This window comes from Bactrocera neohumeralis, unplaced genomic scaffold (assembly GCF_024586455.1).
Source record: "Bactrocera neohumeralis isolate Rockhampton unplaced genomic scaffold, APGP_CSIRO_Bneo_wtdbg2-racon-allhic-juicebox.fasta_v2 ctg165_3, whole genome shotgun sequence".
Taxonomy (NCBI): domain Eukaryota; kingdom Metazoa; phylum Arthropoda; class Insecta; order Diptera; family Tephritidae; genus Bactrocera; species Bactrocera neohumeralis.
In genome coordinates this window covers 83,750-105,221 of record NW_026089795.1, presented here as the reverse complement: position 1 = coordinate 105,221, position 21,472 = coordinate 83,750, and the positions used below count along the sequence as shown (strand labels likewise).

Here is a 21,472-nt window from a genome sequence, read left to right as displayed (position 1 = left end):
GATGGCGCTATACACAGTAAAAATATTTTGAGGGCGACACCTGTTTGTCGTATTTACCAGCTAGTATTTAACGGGTCTTTTGTATATTCTCGAAGGAGAAGCTAATATTTGCCAATATACCACGTTTCAGCTTCAAATTCTATCAATAACTCAATAATTTTACGAAAATAAACTTTAAATTATTTATTACCGACTGATTTAAAATTCACAATGTTCTTTTCATGCGAAGAAACTTACTTTTTCCTTTTGTGTACGATCTCCGCCATTTTCGAGCGCGAGATGAAGTCTGAAACCTGATTTGTATAATTATTGTTACTGTTTCCATGCCACAAGGTGTTTATTCTTTCAACTACTTCCACAAAACTAGTGAGCTTCCGCAATTTACCCTTGTTATACTCAAAGCGGGCCCGAGACAATTTAACGTCATGGGCCAATTCTTCGTCTCTTCTAAACCTATTTTGCATTAACAACAAAACAACAACAAAAACACCCCGTACTCCTAAGGTTTACCATGATTATTAAAAAAACAAGAAAAAACGTTAACTTCGGCTGCACCGAAGATAATATACCCTTCACAGGTGCATTTCCTTTAGTAACTATGTGTTCAGTTTGTATGGAAGCTATAGGCTATAGTAATCCGATCTGAACAATTTTTTCGGCTATAATATTATTACCTTAAGCAGTAATCCATGCCAACTTTCGTGAAGATACCACGTCAAATGCGAAAGTTTTCAATTGTAAGATTCATTCTTTCATAATACATAATGTTAAATTCTTAATTTATTCTTCAAAATCTATGTCGTCCCCGCCAAGAACATTTTTTTCAATCCTCGTAACATCTGTTAAAGCCCGGAATAGGCTTTAATGCGCGTAGCGATTCACGTTTCATGTCTTCCATTGACTTAACACGGTTTGAATAGACAGAAGACACACGGAGCTACATAAATCAGGCGAATACGGTGGTTGCGCTACGATATTGGTTGAAAATTTGGCGAAAAACTCACAAAGAATCAATGCAGTATACGACGGTGCATTATCGTGGTGCAAAAACCAAGAGTTTTCGGCCCATAATTCCGATTTCTTTTTACGAATAGCTTCGTGCAATAGTATAAATAGTATTCCTTGTTGACAGTTTGGTCAGTTGGAAGGAATTCGGAGTGCACCACACCTCAATAATAGAAAGAAGCTGTCAACATAACTTTAATTGTTCACCTTTGTCACGGTATTCGGCTGTTTGATCGTCTGTTTCCGGGTCGTAAGCATAGATCAAAGACTCATCGCCTGTAGTAATACATTTCATGACATTCTGGTAGTCGGAGAGCATTGTATCACAAACGTTAACGTGACGCTGTTTTTCGAAAAAATTAAGCGATTTTGTTACCAATCGTACTTTCACTTTTCTTAGGCCCAAGCACCAGTTCCTTTTTTCATTGACGTGTTGATCATCAGTTGTTGTTGATGGCCGTCCTGAACGCGGTTCTCCGCCAAAGCTGTCTCGACCCTCTTTGAATAATTTTGTACCAATCAAAAACACTTGCTCACGATAAACAATTATCACCGAAGGCGTTTTCCAACATTCTGAACGTTTCGACAGTAGAAATTTGATGCCGCACACAAAATTTAATGGAACTTCTTTGTTGAATAATTTCATTCATCGTAAAATCGCCGAATACATTTTATATACTTCAGATATAAAAGCGCATACTAAACACTATGATAATTTTGATGTGACATTTGACACAGATGTTTCATCAGATATCACACTTATTTCAAAACAGTTCTACTATTTTTTTTCCATGTACAGAAATACTATATCGCGATAATCATCTTGTTTGTGGTGTTAACCTGAAAACCCCTATTTTTTTATTTGGTTCATTTTTATTTTGTCACATTTTGAAAATTTCTCTCTGCAAATATTATTTTATTCAATTTTAAGAACATCAAATATATTTTACAAACAAATATTATCTGTCGAAACAAATTTTTTTCACAACTCGTAAAAAATATATTTTGTTTTTATTAATAAATATCCTATGACAATTCCAATAACACAAGACATATGCTTATAAAGATTCATGCTGATCGGTTACGTGACTTAAGCGAGAAAGCGTAACAAATATACATACGTACATTCTTATTCTTCTTCTTCTTAATTGGCGTAGACACCACTTACGCGATTATAGCCGAGTTGACAACAGCGCGCCAGTCGTTTCTTCTTTTCGCTACGTGACGCCAATTGGATATTCCAAGCGAAGCCAGGTCCTTCTCCTCTTGGTCCTTCCAACGGAATGGAGGTCTTCCTCTTCCTCTGCTTCCCCCGGCGGGTACTGCGTCGAATACTTTCAGAGCTGGAGTGTTTTCGTCCATCCGGACAACATGACCTAGCCAGCGTAGCCGCTGTCTTTTAATTCGCTGAACTATGTCGATGTCGTCGTATATCTCGTACAGCTCATCGTTCCATCGAATGCGGTATTCGCCGTGGCTAACGCGCAAAAGACCATAAATCTTTCGCAGAACTTTCTTCTCGCGACGTCGACTCATCCGTTGTTGACATCGTCCAAGACTCTGCACCATATAGCAGGACGGGAATTATGAGTGACTTATAGAGTTTGGTTTTTGTTTGTCGAGAGAGGACTTTGCTTCTCAATTGCCTACTCAGTCCGAAATAACACCTGTTGGCCAGAGTTATTCTGCGTTGGATTTCTAGGGTGACTCTAGGTTGGTGGTGTTTACGCTGGTTCCAAGATAGACGAAATTATCTACAACTTCAAAGTTATGACTGTCAACAGTGACGTGAGTGCCAAGTCGCGAGTGCGACGACTGTTTGTTTGATGACAGGAGATATTTCGTCTTGCCCTCGCTCACTGCCAGACATACGTACATTCACATTTATGATATTAAGTATGGATTATTAAATGTGGAGAAAAATTAATTAAGAGTTAAAAAAAAATTGTCAACAGTAAATCACGGCTGCATCTATCTAAAGAAAAAATAATACAACCTCATTTTTGAACATTTAGAAAAAATTACGTTCAAGTTAACAGACAATGATACTAGAAATGTAGTGAGGAGTATGGATCCGGATGTAATTATTGCAGCAAAAGGAGTACGAAAAAATAATAAATATATCTAAAATAATTACAGCTTACTATTGATTTACATATACATATGTATAAATAGTCGTTAGTGTATGTAATCTGTTTAGATATGAATTAAGCGCATTTTAAGCTGTATAAAGAAATATTTTGATAAGCTATATACAAGTATATACTGTATATATATCTTTTAAAATATATATAAAAAACCGCAAGATATGTTCATTTAAAAAAAGTCGTATATTAGTAGAATTAGGTACACTTCATTGATTTGCTGTGTATCCGTCAATCTAACACGAATTAAGCACATTTCTAATTTTTTACAATATTCAAAAATGGCTTTGTATGTAAAGGTTTGCATTTGATCAATATTAATTAAAAATCCCAAAGATTTAATAATTTGGTTCAACTGATCGTATCTTTCATCGATTCAAGCCAATGAAGTATCGTCAAAAAATAAATTAATTTTAAAATTTTGCTTGGCAACTCGAATTGGCTCATTTTTATCATTTCAGTAGTGCGATTTGACAACGTTAGACTAATTCCTGTGGGGCCATGCCAAGTCTATGGTCTATGCGAACAAGCCTGCCACGAATATCGAACGTGAAATTGCAGCAGTATCGGTCGATTTATGCTTGAAAACCGTTGATAATTGCATTCAGCGTGTGGACTTCTGCAAGTGTGCCCATGGTAGTCATGCAAAAGAAATTGAGTTCTGTACTTAATGGCATCAAACGTGCTTCTAAAGGAATAAAAAAAACTGTTTTTGTTTTATTTAAAAAAAACTTTTGTTTTATTGAAAAACCCGTTACAAATTCAAAATGGACTATAAGGATATAATGATGGGTTAAATGCTATTCTCGGCCCTGATTTAGCTACTTATATCCATGACAAAAGCGGTCAATGCATTCGTATAATAAGAAATACTGGAATACTGTTCGCTTCCTTAGAAGCTTTGCTTTTCTTCAGTTATTCATGATTCGTGGGACCTATAAAAATAGAGACTACATGGGCTGATAGAAAAACCTATCCTTGTCAAATAATACTAATATTAATTAGAAAACTGCCGGAGTTTCCTGATGTTTCCTCCAGTTGTTCTCAAGTTAGTGGTCTCAAATCTCTGCTATTTTTTGATGTTTTTGTGTTTTGATTTTTGATAAACATTGTTTCTTGATTCGATAAAACACCGTTGACGTAGTGCAAATCAGAATAAGTGTTATGTCAAATCGGTTCTAGCGTATTCAACGCTAAAATACTGGTTTGCTCATTGTGTCGATTTTGTCGGGCAAAGACATCATATCTTTAAGCACGTACGCAATGTTCTTTTGTTAAACAAATTGCTCCATTAACTAAGTACGTTATAACTAACTAATCGATTAAAAAAAAAAAAAATAAATATAATATCTTAGATTTTCGAAAAAATAAATTAGGAAATTTTTAGCAACTAACTAGCATTGATAACTTTCAATCAACGCCACACATAAATTGTGACAAAAAAGTTCCCGGAAATTGTAAGAAACGCAAATTATTTAATTATTCATTAATATTTATTTTATCGCCTTCAAAGTAATCGCAACCAGATGTATGTAATACACTTATGCCGAATTTTTTTATCTCTTTGATCGGCTGAAAACTATTTGGGATATCGATTTAAAAATTTAGTATGTTTTTATTAATTGTATCATCATCAGCTTCACAACTCAGCCCGTGTCTCTGCTTACTGCAGTTTAGTTCTCCAATTATTTCTGTCCCTTGTCTGAATTCGGTAGCATCGTAATTTCAGCGCATAATCACGTCCTGATCCACATCATCAATTCATTTCATTTTTGGCCTTCCTCTAATTCTGTTAGCATCGGTCGAGGAGAATTTGCTTAAGATGATTCTTTTCGTCAGCGCCAATAATATGGTTAGTCCACGGCAGCCTACTAATTATACCCTCAACAGGGTATATTAAGTTTGCCACGAAGTTTGCATCACCCAGAAGGAAGTGTCGGAGACCTTCTAAAGTATATTTGTATATAAATGATCAGTATGTTAAGATGAGTCGATTTAGCCATGTCCGTCTGTCCGTCTGCATATATATCAAACAATTCCTCAGTTTTTAAGATATGGTTTAAAAATTTTTCAAACGCCATTTTCTCTTCAAGAAGCTCCTCATTTGTCGGAACTGCCGATATCGGACCTCTATAACATGTAGCTGCCCTACAAACCGAACGATCGGAATCAAGGGCTTGTATGGAAAACTTTCGCATTTGACGTGGTATCTTCACGAAATTTGACATGGATTACTTAATTTCCGAAAAAATTTATCAGATCGGATTACTATAGCATATAGCTTCCATACAAACTGAACACATAGTTACTAAAAGAAATGCACCTGTGAAGGTACATTATAGGTGTGCTTATCCAAAGCCTATAGATCGTGGTTGTTTCGCTTCCACCTTAAGTCATTATCGGAAATAACTCTAAAAATTCTGTGCAACATTTTTCGTTCAAAAACTTCTAAATTTTTCTTTCACTGACGTATGTTTGCACAGAAGCACTCAGTGTGCGGTAGATTGAAATTGTCATCGATCTATCGGAGGTTCTATGCTATAGGCATTTGCTTAAACTCAAGTATGTAGATATCTTCAAAAAGCCTTGTATAAGACTGGTATATGTTAATATTTAACCCGCTAAAGAAATACGTCGGAAGCATTAAGTTTTACAGTATCCGAAATGGATGATATGTGTGTCACCGCGCACTCTCCTTTTGTCTGATAGTAAGGAGAGGTCCATAAACTACGTGAATAATTTGAAACACCAGTCCCGCTGAGTAGGCACTGAGGGAATTTTCCTCAACTTGCTCCTATCTCCAAATCTCATGTGATATTTGTGATTTTATTGATCTTCTGCGTTTTAAACTTTTTTCGGAGTTGGTATTTTTGACAGCTGTTACTTGACTTATACTCTGTTTCGACAAGTGCGACACGATTGACGCCTTGTATCGTGGTCGAAATTGGGCCTGGAATGGGGCTGGAATGAATTCCAGCCTGCCGTGGCGGTAACCTGTCGGAAATCATTTTTAAAACATATTCTCATATCAAAACCAACATCCAACATTATCAAATCGCATTACATAACTCACTTTATACGTATATGAGGGTGTCCGTTATTTACCAAATTGATTATTTTTGACGAGACGCCCCCAAACTTTTAGTTTTCCATCTAAAAAAAAATATCAGACCATAAAAGCCCTTAATTTTTATAATAAACCTTGCTCTAAACACGATACATTTCCCATTTAAATAACATGGGATTTTGGCACTTTTTACGATTTTTTTTTTCTATGGAACTTTCTCGTTTGTAGGAATAAAAAAGTCATATTCTTGTACAGAATTGAATGCTCTACAAAAAAGTCTTGGCAATTTTTCGATATACTCACTCCTTTAAAAGTTATTCAAGGTTATTAAATTTTCCATAGTAGTTTAGTTTGAACCAATTTCTACAATTTTTAGATATCATTTGCCACATAACTTTTGCTTAGAATTATTACAATATATGTACATATGTACCATATTTGTTGATGTTTGAACTATCAAAACCATTTACTTTTTGAAGATAATTTCATTTAAATGTTGACTCATGTGGTTTCAACAAGATGCGTCTTAGGTGGTCCATTCGGAGTGGCCACCAAGATCATGCGATTTAACGCCTTTAGAATATTTTTTGTGGGGCTACGGGAAGTCTAAAGTCTACAGAAATAAGCCAGCAACTTTATCTAAGACAACATTTCCGAAGAGGGCATCTTCAATGCAAAATTATTGTATTTACTTTAAGAATGAAACCGTGAGATTTTGCAAATTTTACCAACCAAGCTCTTAAAATATCATTCACAGAAAGTTTAAATATAGAGTGTCCGTAGTTAGTCAACCCTATGTTATTAAGATATAATGGGACTATTCTGAAATATAGTACATCTTTATCTATATGAGAGGAGGGCATCTTCAATGCAAAATTATTGTATTTACTTTAAGAATGAAAGTGAGCTCAACCCTTACTTGGATGGAAGTCACGAGATAGAGTTTTTGTTTTTTGAATTTTACATAATATCGATTTTATTGCATAAATATGTATATATATTTAAAATTATTTAATAAATTCATCTAGAAGTGCTTACAGACTATAAATACTTTTAAGATTACATATAGTAGGTGTGCGACAAAAATACTTTTTGAAGCGAATTCATACAGTAACCCATAACACCGCACTGAAAGGCGCCTCACGTGAGGCTATCACCATTATAATAAGGAACAAAGAGCATATAGAATTATGCCCATATAGATTCACACATAAAATATCTCACACAATCCCTTATTTCCCTCATTAGTTGGATCTTTTTCCGTTCAATTTGTCCTGAATTTGTTGCAGACTCAGTCCCTTGGTTTCGAATAAAACGAAAAGTGTGAAGAAGAATGCTACAACACAGAAGATGCCAAACAACCAGAAAGCATAGTATGAGCCCAATGCGTCCAGTGCGGGATACCAACGTGTTACTACAAAACCAAGGATCCAGCAAGTGGAGGCGACTATCGAAGACGCCACTGACTTAACATTGGCTGGGAACATCTCGCCCAAGACAGCCCATGGCAGTGGACCGAAACCAATGCAGTAGACAATGTTGAAGACAACTAAAGCTGGTACAGGTAACCAAGTGATACTGCTGGCATCACCCACTACTTGCTGTACGTAGAAGAAAGCTCCCAATGCGGCCAAACCGACGGCCATGCCGAATGCAGAAATCAATAAAATCACTTTGCGGCCCAAACGATCAGCAATGATGGGTGTCATACCAGAAGAGCCAACTTGAACTGCACCGATAATGATGGCGGCTACGGCAGGATCCAAACCGGTGTCGGCGCTAACGAAGATCGACTGGCTATTGAAGAGCACGACATTGATACCGGAGAGTTGTTGGAAAATAATCAAACCGGCAGAGATGATAAGCGCCTTACGATTGCCCGAATTCCTAATAAGATCGACAACGGTACCCCTATTAGCCATAGCCTCCTCGACTTCACCCTGAATTACGGTCATCTCATCTTGTACAACATCCATGCTTTGACCACGCAAGAATTGGAGTGAGTTCAGGGCATCTGATTTTTGACCTTTACCAGCGTAATAGTAAGGACTCTCCGGCATGAAGAAGAAGATAACATCGAAGACAATCGGTACAGCTAAACAGCACCACTGCAGTGCTACGTACGAGACATATGGACCAATAGCGTAAACATACAAAATGCCAGCTGTAAAGAAAAATAATATGAGTATATACTCCATCTGGCAGTGGAAAAAGCAAATAAAGTTTAACGTTTAATGATACTTACAGACAATGAACAATTGCATCAGAGAGCCAGTAGCGCCACGTACGGCATCAGTTGCAATCTCACCAACGTACATTGGCTGCACTGTCATGACAAAGCCCACGCCGAAACCCTGTATGAGACGTCCAAGATATAAAATCCAAACCTCACTGGCGACCATCATAAGAATGTAGGCGAACACAAAGAATACCGAACTTGAAAGCAATACCCATTTGCGGCCAATTCTATCGGCGAGTGGACCAGCAACGAAGGGCGCTAAAATAATGAAAGTAAATAAGTAAAAGTTGTTCCTAAGCCCTAAATTAATTCGCAAGCACTACACATACCTATTAAAGCACCCAATGCCACGAGCGATGAAATCCATGCGTCCTCTTCTGTGGTGATGGGACGATCGAGTGGTGAGTCAGTTGGATCTTGCGCCTTCAGTTTCGGGGACATTGGTGACGTCCAACCGAGACAAGTGCCCACCGCAAAGGCTGAGATATTTGCTGTAAAATTTCAAATAATTGCACTTTAGTTGCATAAGTTATTCACAGCAGAGGGCGATAAGTATGTAGATAACTCAACAAAATGACGTCAAGAATGACTATCGATACACTTAAGTGGGCTTATAAGTACCGGCAGCGAGAGTTAGAACTAGGATAATTTGGCGGATAATTTTGAGTAGACTTTTGTTGTTTTCAATGGGTTGTTTATTAAGCTCGAAAAGTGCTTTGCCATAACAACATAATTGAAGCACATCTTTAAGAAAAAATTTCGATCGGAGAACAAGAGAACAAAAGTTCTTTGTAATGTAAATAAAGATCTTTTAATTATCGGATTTTTTTGCCACCTTGCACATATTTAGTTGGAATCCTTTTTCACGGAACTTTTTTTTTATTAATTTCGTGTTTTACTCACCAGCAATAGCGGCGATGAATATCCGTATGGTCTTCACTGGCTCCATTCTGGTATTACGTGTAAATCCGTCGCTTATCTGAAAAGGACTCACTTCACTGTACTTGACTTGTGTGTGTTGTTCTTGTGAACTCATTAGTAGTATAGCAGAGTGGAATGTATGAAGGCACAACGGCGTTTACTAGCAAAGCGCTAAAAGCTGAAATGAGTGAAAGACACATTTGATGATGAATTGCTTATATGAATTAAATGATCATACGTTACAGACAAACATACATACATACTTATACATATACAGGTATAGCTAAGTGTTAATGGCTTGCTAATAACGTAATGTGATCTATGCAATTAGCGCTAGGGCTGTGAAGTCATCACAGTTTTTGTTACAATTTTAATTCAATAAAATCGAGTGAGCAACATGTTTTTATGTTGTTAAAATAATAATGTTAATTGTGATGTAATTAAAAAAAAACAACAATTTAAAATTAATTAAATTAATTGACATAATAACTAAAATTGATTATGATAATGCTCTTTTTCTTTTTCATCAAAGTGAGTAAATGACGTAACAGGCTAGAAATCTAACTCGCAGTTTATGCTTCTAATTTCGGATTTATTAGTTTATATAAATTTTTTCGCTTTTATCCCTAGAGATTTATGGAAAATATCTGTTGACAACTTCTAACTCAAAATCTTATGATAGTTTTGTGCACTCTTATTGAGTTGAGTTGAACTGAGTTGAGTTCATTGTCAACTCTAATTGAGTTGAGCCTTCTTATCTATCAAGTTTCGTAGAGCACAAAGATTTCTTGATCATCATTTGATAAAGTTAATTGCGCCAAATGATTAATTGAGCACAATTAGGGGCTAAATTGCTTCAGTTCACCTAATAGGCGATTAAGAAGCTGATAGGGAACGCTATACAAGAAACTGCTTTAAATGTGTGTTTGGGTATTTTAAATAATATGCATTAATCACCGTGAAGCCGCCTTAATATTGTTTACAAAAATTTGTTTTTCTCAGGGATATTTCCTATGTTGTTTACTTGCAGCTAAAGGTAAGCACTAATTTGTAAACATAGATAAGGAGGGTCCAGCACTCAACAATAAAAAATAAAGCATTTCTGAATTTCTAGTTTCAGGCAGACGCCAAACGGTTGGAGCACGTTTGACTACTTCACAACAAAAAACAGTAGCAAAATTTAGTGTCGCCTTATATTGTCGATTAGATCTAGCGCCGGTTAATTGTGTTATAAACTTTCCATGGAATATTGTAAGACTTTTATTTACTGATTTGTTGTGAATCAGCTGAAAGATTTCCACACTACTCATTCCATTGATAAAGTCCAGCGGTGCCGTCAATGACGACAATGACCATATGCTCAGTTGATTACTTTCTAGCATTAGCATTCGTGATAAGCGATAACAACAAAGGTATGCTTACTCGATTAAGAAATAAGAAAAAGGCAAATACTTATGAAAAAGACAATAAAATTAAAATTGTGTGTGTTAAACGTCACAGCCGAAACGATGGCAGACTGATAGGCTATCTGTGCTTGCCGCCAAAATTATGTGCATGTGTTTGCACAATTGTTGGAGCTGCTGAAAAACCGGTAGTTTGTTAAACAGTTGGTGTGCTGCCTGCGTGACACTTGACACTCACACATAAACCAGATAAGACGATAAGACACACACATAATCCCATTAAGCTGCTGTCTGCTGAATAATGACTGGCTCAATTATTATCGCGAATTAAATACATGCTTTGCACATCTATTTTATGCCTCGCGAGCAGACAAAACAAATAGCACAATGCTTAGAATTTGCTATTCTGGAGTAGCTAGTCACTATTTTTGGAAAATATCTTAAAGACAATATAATTTGCGGGATTAGGTAAGCACATAAGTGGCAAAGTAATGTCGCGGCATTAAGTGCTTGGTATTTATCTAGACTTAAAGTTAAGTGTTGTGTACAAATGCTTTAAGTGATATTAGTTGAATCTGTCGTCCAAGTTACGCGTAGCCTTATTCTCACAGTGTCAATAACTCTTTTATTGCTGTGTTAATTCTCGAACACGTTTTGTGTCTGCCATCGATAAACACACATACATATATATTATTGAATAAGTGTATTAACGCGGTTAATCGAACTGGACAGTCACATTGGCACTACATATCGATATGGAAAAAATCCAAGGCGATAATTTTCAAGTGCAAACATATCCGTACAAACACTGGTACGTGTGTATGTGTGTAACGCAAATCACTTACAAACAAGCAAGTCAACACGGCAGATACTTATCTACAAGTCTATCGATAAATTTGTGTGTGTGTTTTGCCGGCAGTGACTTCTGCGTAATCGCTACTTGTTTCCGGACTACCTGCCATGCCACATTATGGTTGTTGTTATTAAGGCTGCTGACTCAGCTAATGATTGACGTGTTCGATTGACCGAAAATTGAAATGTTTTTCCATTGTTTTTATTTATGTTTTTTTATTAGTTTGCGAGTATGCCCGTTATGCGCCAACAACACTTGAATACATACAAACACAAAAAGTCGCCAAAAACGCAAATCGGGGAAGCACTGAATGGAAATTTTTTACCGCCTAGCGCAGGGTCAGGCATGCGCAAAATCAACAAAATTGCTTTGAACATCTACATACTTGTATGTATGTGTGTGTCAGAGTCTGGTTTGCGTGTGAGGCTGCTTGTGCGTCCGTGGCATTACTAATGAGACAGAGAGGTAATAAAATGATTGGGTGTACGCTTTTTGACGAGAAACTAAATAAGCTAATAGTTAATAGCCAAACACTGATTTATTTATGAAAATGTGTAGCGCGTCATTATGTTTGAAATACATGCATACATATTTACACATTGGCGACATTTGCATTTTTATAAACCGAATTCCTGTGACAGTTGGCCTAAATTTGATGGTTTTGAAATCGACGCTACTTAAAATGTACACACTTAAAATGTAATCAATTTCGGAAATTTTCCGTGGAAAGATTTAAAAAATTAACTAGTATATTTCTAGTGTAGCGAATCGAACAAACAACTGGTATAATCAACGATGATAGAAGGAGAGTTAAAAAAAGTATTTATAATTTTATTTAGAAATGTGAAAGAAGTAAGTTTTAATTTAGCAAGAAATCAAGTATAAAAATCTTGATTCAAAAATACATACATACATATGTATGTACATATATTTAAATTTTGACTCTTAATGCAAGTTAATTTTCACTTTTAATTGTAACTAATTTAAAATTTTACAAAATATAAAACAGACTTCCAAACATTTCACTTGTTTATTAGGCGAGTTAAAAAAAATATTTTTGGTTATGAAAACTACAACAAAAACGGCATTTTCATGTTTTATCTTGTCTCCAAATAGCACGCTTGGACCATTTTATTTATTTATTCGGCTTTTTACTCAATTAATTTCACTTTTGTTTTACTCTTCTGGACTTAAATTTTTTCTCGGCTTCCGGTTTTGAGCACCTCATTACCGTTATTTTAAATTGTTAGATTGGCTACGGGCAAAATAATTGCTTGTGGGCGTTTAATTTCGCACGCTATGCAAGAGGAATGCGGTATATGCATACCGTTACACCACATATCGCTGAATATGCATATCTACATATATGCAAGCAGTAGCAGCCTGGCTCGGCCGCGTGTGCAACGACTATTTAAGCATTTAAAGCAAGCAATTAATTCCAGCGCTTAAGCTTGGATATTTCACACGAAATTGAGATGAAAGCAAGCAGATGCCTGAAGATAAACAGCAATTAAAGTGCGAAGGCATTTGCCACAAAATTCGCAGTGAACGGAAAAAAAAACACCCCCGACTTTTGTCGCCATTTGAATTAAGAAAAAATGTTTGGATAAATTTAAAACGATAATGAAGCATTGCACAAGCTATTTCAATGGAAATGTGTATGCAGATAATTAAAAGTTAAAAAAAAAATAGAATTCTCACTTTATTTATATCCGTGATGTGCACTTATATCCTGTTTTGAATTGTCAAAATGTTTACGATAATTCGTCTGTTAAGGTCCTTGAAGCTGGTAATATTCGTCGTACACTTTTACTTTACTTTACTTTGTACTTTTACACTCACAGGACCACCCTTGTGTGGCCGCTATTCGGAACGTAATGATTGATTCGCTCCAATTCGGACGCAATTTAAAGCTTTTTCGACACATCCCGCTATCAATAAATTGTGCCATATATTGTAGACTCTTTACATTGCGTCGATGCAGATTAAAACGACGCGATCATTAACGATCGTATTGCACGATCTTGCCGCCACACTATAGGCCACCTATTGTCACAAGTACTAATTGTTAGTGCTTATCAGTGAGCGCACTAGTTGCGACTGCGACGTTGACTGCGCTGTCGCTGCATACAAACCAACGGGCACACATAAATGGCATCCAATCAGCGATCGCTTGGCATATTCGTCAAGTTCAATTGGACCGAAGCAGCGATAAGCGTGTGATAAGCGAACGCATGTATGTTTGTACGGATATAGGTATGTATGGTGAACTTGTTCTTCTGATAATAATTATGCGCCTGATTATGCGCAGTAGGTGAGAGCACTCATAATACATATGTACATATGTATGTAGGGTGAAATGTTGAGATTTGAAGTTGCACACGTTTCAAGCTTTCGACAGTTACTGACGTATTTTTTCAGTGCGACCAAATGCGAAATGGAGAACTTCTTGTGTGCGAGTAAACCGGTTATGATATTCGGTCGAAGCAAAGTGGTTGTTGCCAAAATTTCCATTGGAGGATAGGTTGACGTATGAGCTGATTTGATGAATCAACAATCCCACAGCCTGAACTCAGTGCGAATTCCGCTACGTTTAGTGTGAAGTATAGGTATTCATATAAATAAAAGCCTGAAACTCGTAACATACAGTTAGGCAATAGAAAACTTTGCAACGGTGATTATAGTAAGGACACCAGTGGCTCACTTGAGTTAATTGAAATGGTTGAATATTTATTAATACCATTTATACATCTATGATATATATATATACAAACATGTACATATGTATATAACCCTAACTTAGGTATTATCAAAATTTTGTTATAAACGTTGACAAAGAAACTCTTAGGTCTTCTGTACGAGGAAAGTCAGACTGCAACTGTTTTCTTGAAACTCTAGAAAGGAATCTAAAGAACGTAATATACATACATAGTTAAAGTATCGAGAGGTTTTCCTAGTCCCATATATGTAAGTGACTATTGAATATTCAAGAAACGTCTTTGAAAGCATTAATCTATTCGCGGGAAGTTGAAAAAAAAATTTAATTAAGCAACAGAGAGTTTCAGTTATTAATATCACATATTTACGTTGCTTGCTGAACAAAACTATCAACGACTTCAGGAAGCCAAAGTTCGTGCCATCCTATGGGGCCCTTATAAAACTTACTTACGCTCGGTTGGTAATAATATGTATTTCTGAGTTAAAAAGGTGATTAATATTCTAAGTTTTGCGAAGTATTGTTGCTTTGGAAGAGACAATTAAATGATTTATATTTGTTTTGCAAATAATTATAGTTCAAACGATTAGGGCAGGATTCATAAAAGCTTCTTTGTAATTAGTTTCTCGGTTGGGTGAAGAACATACATATTTAGTTCTCAACAACTTGTTTACCGACACACACAACCCCTAATTTCAGGAATTATCAAGCCACATCAGTCCACTTGCTACGACATATGCACATACATATGAATGTAGTTGTAGTATTTATGTTGCCTCGTAGTTTTGTTTGAATGTTTTAAATTTCGCTCCATCACTATCAATACAGATTTTATTTTTTTTTTTGTTTTTTTGAGTTTTTACCTATGAGTGACACTATTCATTGGATTCCGTCCTCCAGAATTTGACATGGGTACCATGTGGTTGCCCACTCTTAATCAAGAGCGCATACACTCATTATAACTCAAGTATGCTGTCCTGATATGCAGCAGCTGGTGATAAGAAATTAAATGTTTTTTCGGCCCATTATTCAGCAATTTTTCCAAAAAAACAAAGAATTCAATATTTTTGCCCCGATAATTTCATTTTGCCATTCATTCCATTGAACATCAGATTTGGCGTAATTTGCCGAGGGTGGGATTGTAAACAATTCGCTGATTGAATAGCTGAAGTAGCGCCCATACTATTTGCAAAGCACTCACCTGCGCTGGCACCAATACTATTATGGCAACAACAACAATTTGGGTGATGCATGCAGCAATTACAGAATATTATTTTTATTGTAATATGTCGGAATGTGTAATTGATTGCAGGTTGTATATGGTGTAAACGGTGCATATGTACTTGTATGTGTGCCAAAATTGTAGCGCTTACAGTGATGGAGCACGTTTGCCTTGTAGAAACAATGCAATGTCAATCACGTGTTTGACTTATTGCCGTCCTTTCCGCTACTGCATAGCGCCGATAGAAATATTTTTACACATTTTGGGCTTTTTATATTGATCACATATTTATTTATTATTGTTTTTGGCAAAGCAAAAATAAATATATTTTCCCAATGATGGGAAGGTGAAGTGTTTATGTTACGTTACATTTAACTTATGTTTTCGCAGGAAATTCTTTCGTACGACATGAACTCATCATTGCCGCATATTTCAGTATGTTTCCGTTGAGGTAATATTTAAGTGTCGTGGCGCCCACTCAAGTGCTTGCGCAATAGTCGCCATCAGGTGAGAGGCAATTAAGTGCGTTATTCATGCAATTCAATGCAACTGACTCAGTGATAAGAGTCGAATAAAAACTTATTTATTCCCTTCATTGAAATTAGTGTAAATAAAAATATATGTGTTAATATCCGTAGTAATTTACCGGTTAAACCATATTGGGAAGGGGAGAAAGAGGCTCTTGGATCTCTGGGCATATCTTAACGATTGACGAATTGTCATAAAAAACCTTTGAAAACGTAAATCTATTAGCAGGTAGGTGTCATGATTACTTTTTCGCGACAGAGTTTGCGAAAATAGTTATTAAAATCAAAGGTCGTACCATCCTTGGGCTACCTAAAAAACTTGTAGGCTCTCGGATTGAAATAATATGTGATTAATACTCTTATATCAAGTCTTGGGAAATATAGTTGCTTTGAAAGAGGAAATTAAATAAAATATTTTTGTATTTTAAACGATTGTCGCCGGATTCATAATAATCATCATAGTTTATTGGTTTCTTAAGTTAGAAATCTAATTCAATTCGGAATACTACATGAAGCTAAGCCTTTCCCAACTTTGCCTTCCAATGCGCTTTGCTTCATTCCACTGTCCTGATGCATTAAATGGTTTGAACAACTCAACCTATCGCCTTATCTGATCTTTTGATCCATGTTTCTCTAGGCGAACATGTTGTAAAAATTGTAGAGTGAAGATAGGAGTTTCCTTACTGTCTGCTTAGCTAAAAGTGACTTCGAATGGCAAGCGTTGTCTTTCATGGCTGGCTTTACCCTAAATCTGGCCTCTAAGTATTAGCCTAAGTCGTACACTAGTTTAGGAATATGGATAATATTTGTATTTTATAAATATTATTTCTTTTGCATATCTGTGTGTGTGTGGTGGTCTATTCAAAGGCAAAAGCTAAAGTTGCTGCTTTGTCGGTGGTACGATTTCTTATCTTTGAATGTTCGAAGCATTCCTCTTTTTCAATAAAGCACGAGAAATGCACAAGTAAGTACTTGTTTTGAATGCTTCAGGGAGCAGGAAGTGATACGTTATTATTTGAAATGTACTTGAATTACGCTTCTTTTTATACGAATTTAATCTATAATAAGTACTTGTAGATATATTCACATGAATAAAATGAGCATCCCGATCTTGATCACGGTTTCCCGGATACGAAAAATTTAAAATATTTATAGTGTTTATGTGCTTGAGAGACTAAAGAGCAACATCTATAGATATGGCATATCTGCTGGTGTCATTCCACATTTTTAGACCCAAGCCAGTTTAGTTTAATGCGTGTCGTGGTTTTATACTTATGCTGTTATTATATTATATATAAACTATATTTATAATAAACTAGTAATTAGCTAATCAAACATTGAATTTGTTGCGGTAAACCCCTTCGAAAAAGTGGAAAAAATATAATCGGGAATGTATAGAATGTCTTTGACCCTTGCAATGCTTAAAATGTAGAATTCTATTTAAGCCTAGATTTGCTATATAATTATTAAAAAACCATATATATTTTGTATTCAAATATTTGGTGTTTCAAGCGTCAAGTTCTTATGAATTTATGCACGTACAAATATTATATATTGAGTTAAAAATTTCACAACGCACTCTATTATTATTTCGTTGTAATTATTCCAAAAAGGTGAATGAAAGCTGGTTTTTTGTTCAAGGTAATTTATAGAGCCACTGTCATATTAATTGCGCTTGGGACTTTTTCAAAATGCATGGCTTATAACCTTTTTAAATTTTATGATATTCAAATCCAGAATTTTGCTTGAATTAAAACAAAATTTGCACATCTCAATTTATTTCAGCTTTTAACTTTTTGTATTACTGTCATTATTTGTATACCTATGGCTCGACGATATTGCAAAATAAATTTATTCATTTGAAATTTTTAAACAAAATTTTGAAGTATTTCACCTAAATAAATATAAATATTGCAGACATAAACAAATTTCTTATGAATATCACCTATTTGGGAAGCATGAAGCGTGAGTTGAGCCCAGTAGAACAAAAAAAGAGCAACAGTTATAAGACCATAAGCTCTTGTGCCGTTTGCTAAGTAGTCGTACTTAGTCAGTACTTCTTTGCAGAGCTCAAGTTTTGACTAAGAATCTTAAGTGAGTCCAAAAATTCCCGAACTATCGATACTAAAGCTGTTTCTAGCAGTATGAACACCAGGTGTTAAATTATTCTCTCAGAGGCTAACAAATCAGTTCTCGAAATTAACTGATATAACAACCTTAGTAATATGGTATTGATATTTGAATCTAGCAATGAAAAATACATTTGACTAATACTGATTTTGGATAAAAATTGTTACATGTTTTTCAAAAAAATCTAATTTTTTATGACCCTATTCAATTCTACAACATCTCAAGAATATTGTCCTAAATTTTCAAGTTGATCCGAGCAATAGTTTCGGAGATACAGCCTTGAGAATTTGTGCGCTCGAGGCTAGCTAGGCTAGGTGCGTCGATTTTAAACGCATTTTTCTCGAAACTGTGTTTTTGAAATCAGTAGGCAAGATTTCTCGAGAACAACTTGACCGATCTTCATGAAATTTTACAAAGGTCTTTGAGATACAATTCTTAAAGACTTTGACGGAGGATTTTTTTGATTACAATTATTTGAAAAAAGAAAGTGTCGCGAAATTTTCATTTGTTAGTAAAAATGTCTACAAAAATACAATTTTCAGTTATTTTTTTGTCCTTCGTCCAAGTCCTCAGTTAATGTTTTAACTAAAATACGTATTTTTTCACTTTACAAAACTATGTAAAAAGTTATCCTGCCAACGCGGGCGCATATTTTTTCCGAGGGATCACCGGAAATGGCGTCACAATGCCCGAGTATAAAATATTTTTTTTCCAAATATTTCAAAGTTTTAGTTTGTAACAATAAAAAATTCTGGTAAAATATTTCATTTTTTTATGAGAAAAAAATTGTTGAAAATAGCTTGTTTTTATAACACAGGAAAAACCCTGTAACCTTTTATTTTAATCTTATAAAATTAAACTTACATTGAAACTACAGCCATTTTTCCGAAACTTTTCAAAATTGTCGAGACTAAAAATTAAATACTAATAAGAGATAAAACAAGTAAGGAAGGGCTAAGTTCGGGTGTCACCGAACATTTTATACTCTCGCATGATAAAGTGATAATCGAGATTTCATTATCCGCCATTTACATATTTTTCAAATACCGTATTTGTGTAAAGTTTTATTCCGCTATCATCATTGGTTCCTTCTGTATATACTCGTATTATACAGAAAAGGCATCAGATGGAATTCAAAATAGCGTTATATTGGAAGAAGACGTGGTTGTGAACCGATTTCACCCATATTTTGTACATGTCATCAGGGTGTTAAGAAAATATTATATACCGAATTTCATTGAAATCGGCGAAGTAGTTCCTGAGATATAGCTTTTGGTCCATAAGTGGGCGACGCTACGCCCATTTTCAATCTTTAAAAAAAGCCTGAGCGCAGCTTCCTTCTGCCATTTCTTCCGTAAAGTTTAGTGTTTCTGACGTTTTTTGTTAGTCGGTTAACGCACTTTTAGTGATTTTCAACATAACCTTTGTATGGGAGGTGGGCGTGGTTATTATCCATTTTTGAACTGTATATGGAAATGCCTGAAGGAAACGACTCTATAGAGTTTGGCTGACATAGCTATAGTAGTTTCCGAGATATGTACAAAAAACTTAGTAGAGGGCGGGGCCACGCCCACTTTTCCAAAAAAAATACGTCCAATTATGCCCCTCCCTAATGCGTTCCTTATTGCCAAACTTCACTTTAATATCTTTATTTATGACTTAGTTAAGACACTTTATAGGTTTTCGGTTTTTGCCATTTTGTGGGCGTGGCAGTGGGCCGATTTTGCCCATCTTCGAACTTAACCTTCTTATGAAGCCAAGAAATACGTGTACCAAGTTTCATCATGATATCTCAATTTTTACTCAAGTTACAGCTTGCACGGACGGACGGACAGACGGACGGACACTTCCGGATTTCCACTCTACTCGTCACCCTGATCACTTTGGTATATATAACCCTATATCTGACTCTTTTAGTTTTAGGACTTACAAACAACCGTTATGTGAACAAAACTATAATACTCTCCTTAGCAACTTTGTTGCGAGAGTATAATTATATAGTTGAAAAAGAAATCAATTAATAATTTTGCGGTAATTCACAACAAATTTCACTTTTATCATCCTATAGTTCTAGCATTTCTAGCAATTTCTGTATGTAAGAATAAGTACTGTTATTATTTTCTAAGAGCGAAAACAAGTTTAAATAAATATTATTTACGAAGAAATAAATTCAAATAAATAAAGTAAATAATATTTTACTCACTATGCATTTACTATATGAATAAATATATATGTTGATATGTAAACATATAAACAAACGCATAAAAACAATTGTTTTTTACTGCTGTTTTTCTCGACTTGCCAAATTGCTACTTACCCATTGTGCTTTCATACATTCCACTCGGCTGCACTCCGCCCCACCACTTTGCTCCACTTAACTATACTCACCACTCAAGTACGCGCCTAGCACAACAATTTTCCGCACAAAACCAAAACACTACTGCTTTACAATAACACAATAAAATTAATTTGTTACAAAGAGGAGCAAAAAAATCGACTGAACAAAATAAATATTTAAATTGCACTTAGGCCAACTAATGAGGATCTGCAATTTTTCTATTTGCCGCAATAGTTTAACAATTCACAAAAGGCCACAATAACAGAAAGCAAAGCGTATAGCAAGAAAACAACGAAAAATGTGACGATTCACTGATTTGTTGAACCACTGACGCAAAGATACACTGCCGTTCCGACCGTTTGACGCAATCTGAGTCGCTCCACGCAGCGTTTATCAGTATTTGTACTATTTTCGAAAATTTCTACACGGCGACGCTACACGCACATATACACGCTTCAACACGCACACTAGCAAAAACAGGCGGGTGGAAAGCAAGAGTCTTCATGACATTCAACTCTCAAGTCTTCATTGACGCGTTTCTTTTCCTTTATCTTCCTTTATCACAGCGCTAAGTAGTGCTTATGTACCGCAACGATAAAGTGTGCGCTGACGAAAGCTCTTGTTGCTGCAAGTGTTCGAATTGTCGCGCTCAAGATTAAACTAAACGAAAGTTGGGGCGTTCGCACATATGTATAAGCCCGGCTGCTGCTTAAATTTCTATCGCCCGCGCCTGCGGCTGTTGAGCTTGGTGTTGAGTTGAGTTGTGTTCGAGCGGCGCTGCAAGCTTTGTGGGCTTGCTTTTGTTGTATTCCGCGCTTACATTGTACGCGATTTTACTATGCTCATACTATCGTATGCTCGAGTAGTGCGAGTTACCATGTGACTGTGTGTGTGCGTTAGTTTGTAA

At 35.7% G+C, this 21,472-nt stretch overlaps 1 protein-coding gene across 3 annotated transcripts; it reads right to left on the bottom strand.

Annotated features, from left to right (window-relative positions):
- Positions 1-7,159: 7,159 nt before the first annotated feature.
- Positions 7,160-21,228, bottom strand: LOC126766545 (facilitated trehalose transporter Tret1). 3 transcript variants are annotated; one of them, XM_050484305.1, is made up of 5 exons: positions 20,616-21,228; positions 9,359-9,434; positions 8,785-8,946; positions 8,462-8,713; positions 7,160-8,380 (listed from the first exon to the last, which is right to left on the bottom strand). In XM_050484305.1, exons 2-5 carry the CDS (start codon positions 9,402-9,404, stop codon positions 7,461-7,463), a joined length of 1,380 nt encoding a protein of 459 aa, XP_050340262.1. In that variant the 5' UTR covers positions 9,405-9,434; positions 20,616-21,228; the 3' UTR covers positions 7,160-7,460. The 3 variants fall into 3 exon arrangements, with proteins under 3 accessions (XP_050340262.1, XP_050340260.1, XP_050340263.1); XM_050484303.1 differs by lacking the exon at positions 20,616-21,228 and adding an exon at positions 13,334-13,522 and having other exon boundaries at positions 9,359-9,554; XM_050484306.1 differs by lacking the exon at positions 20,616-21,228 and adding an exon at positions 13,334-13,522.
- Positions 21,229-21,472: the final 244 nt, after the last annotated feature.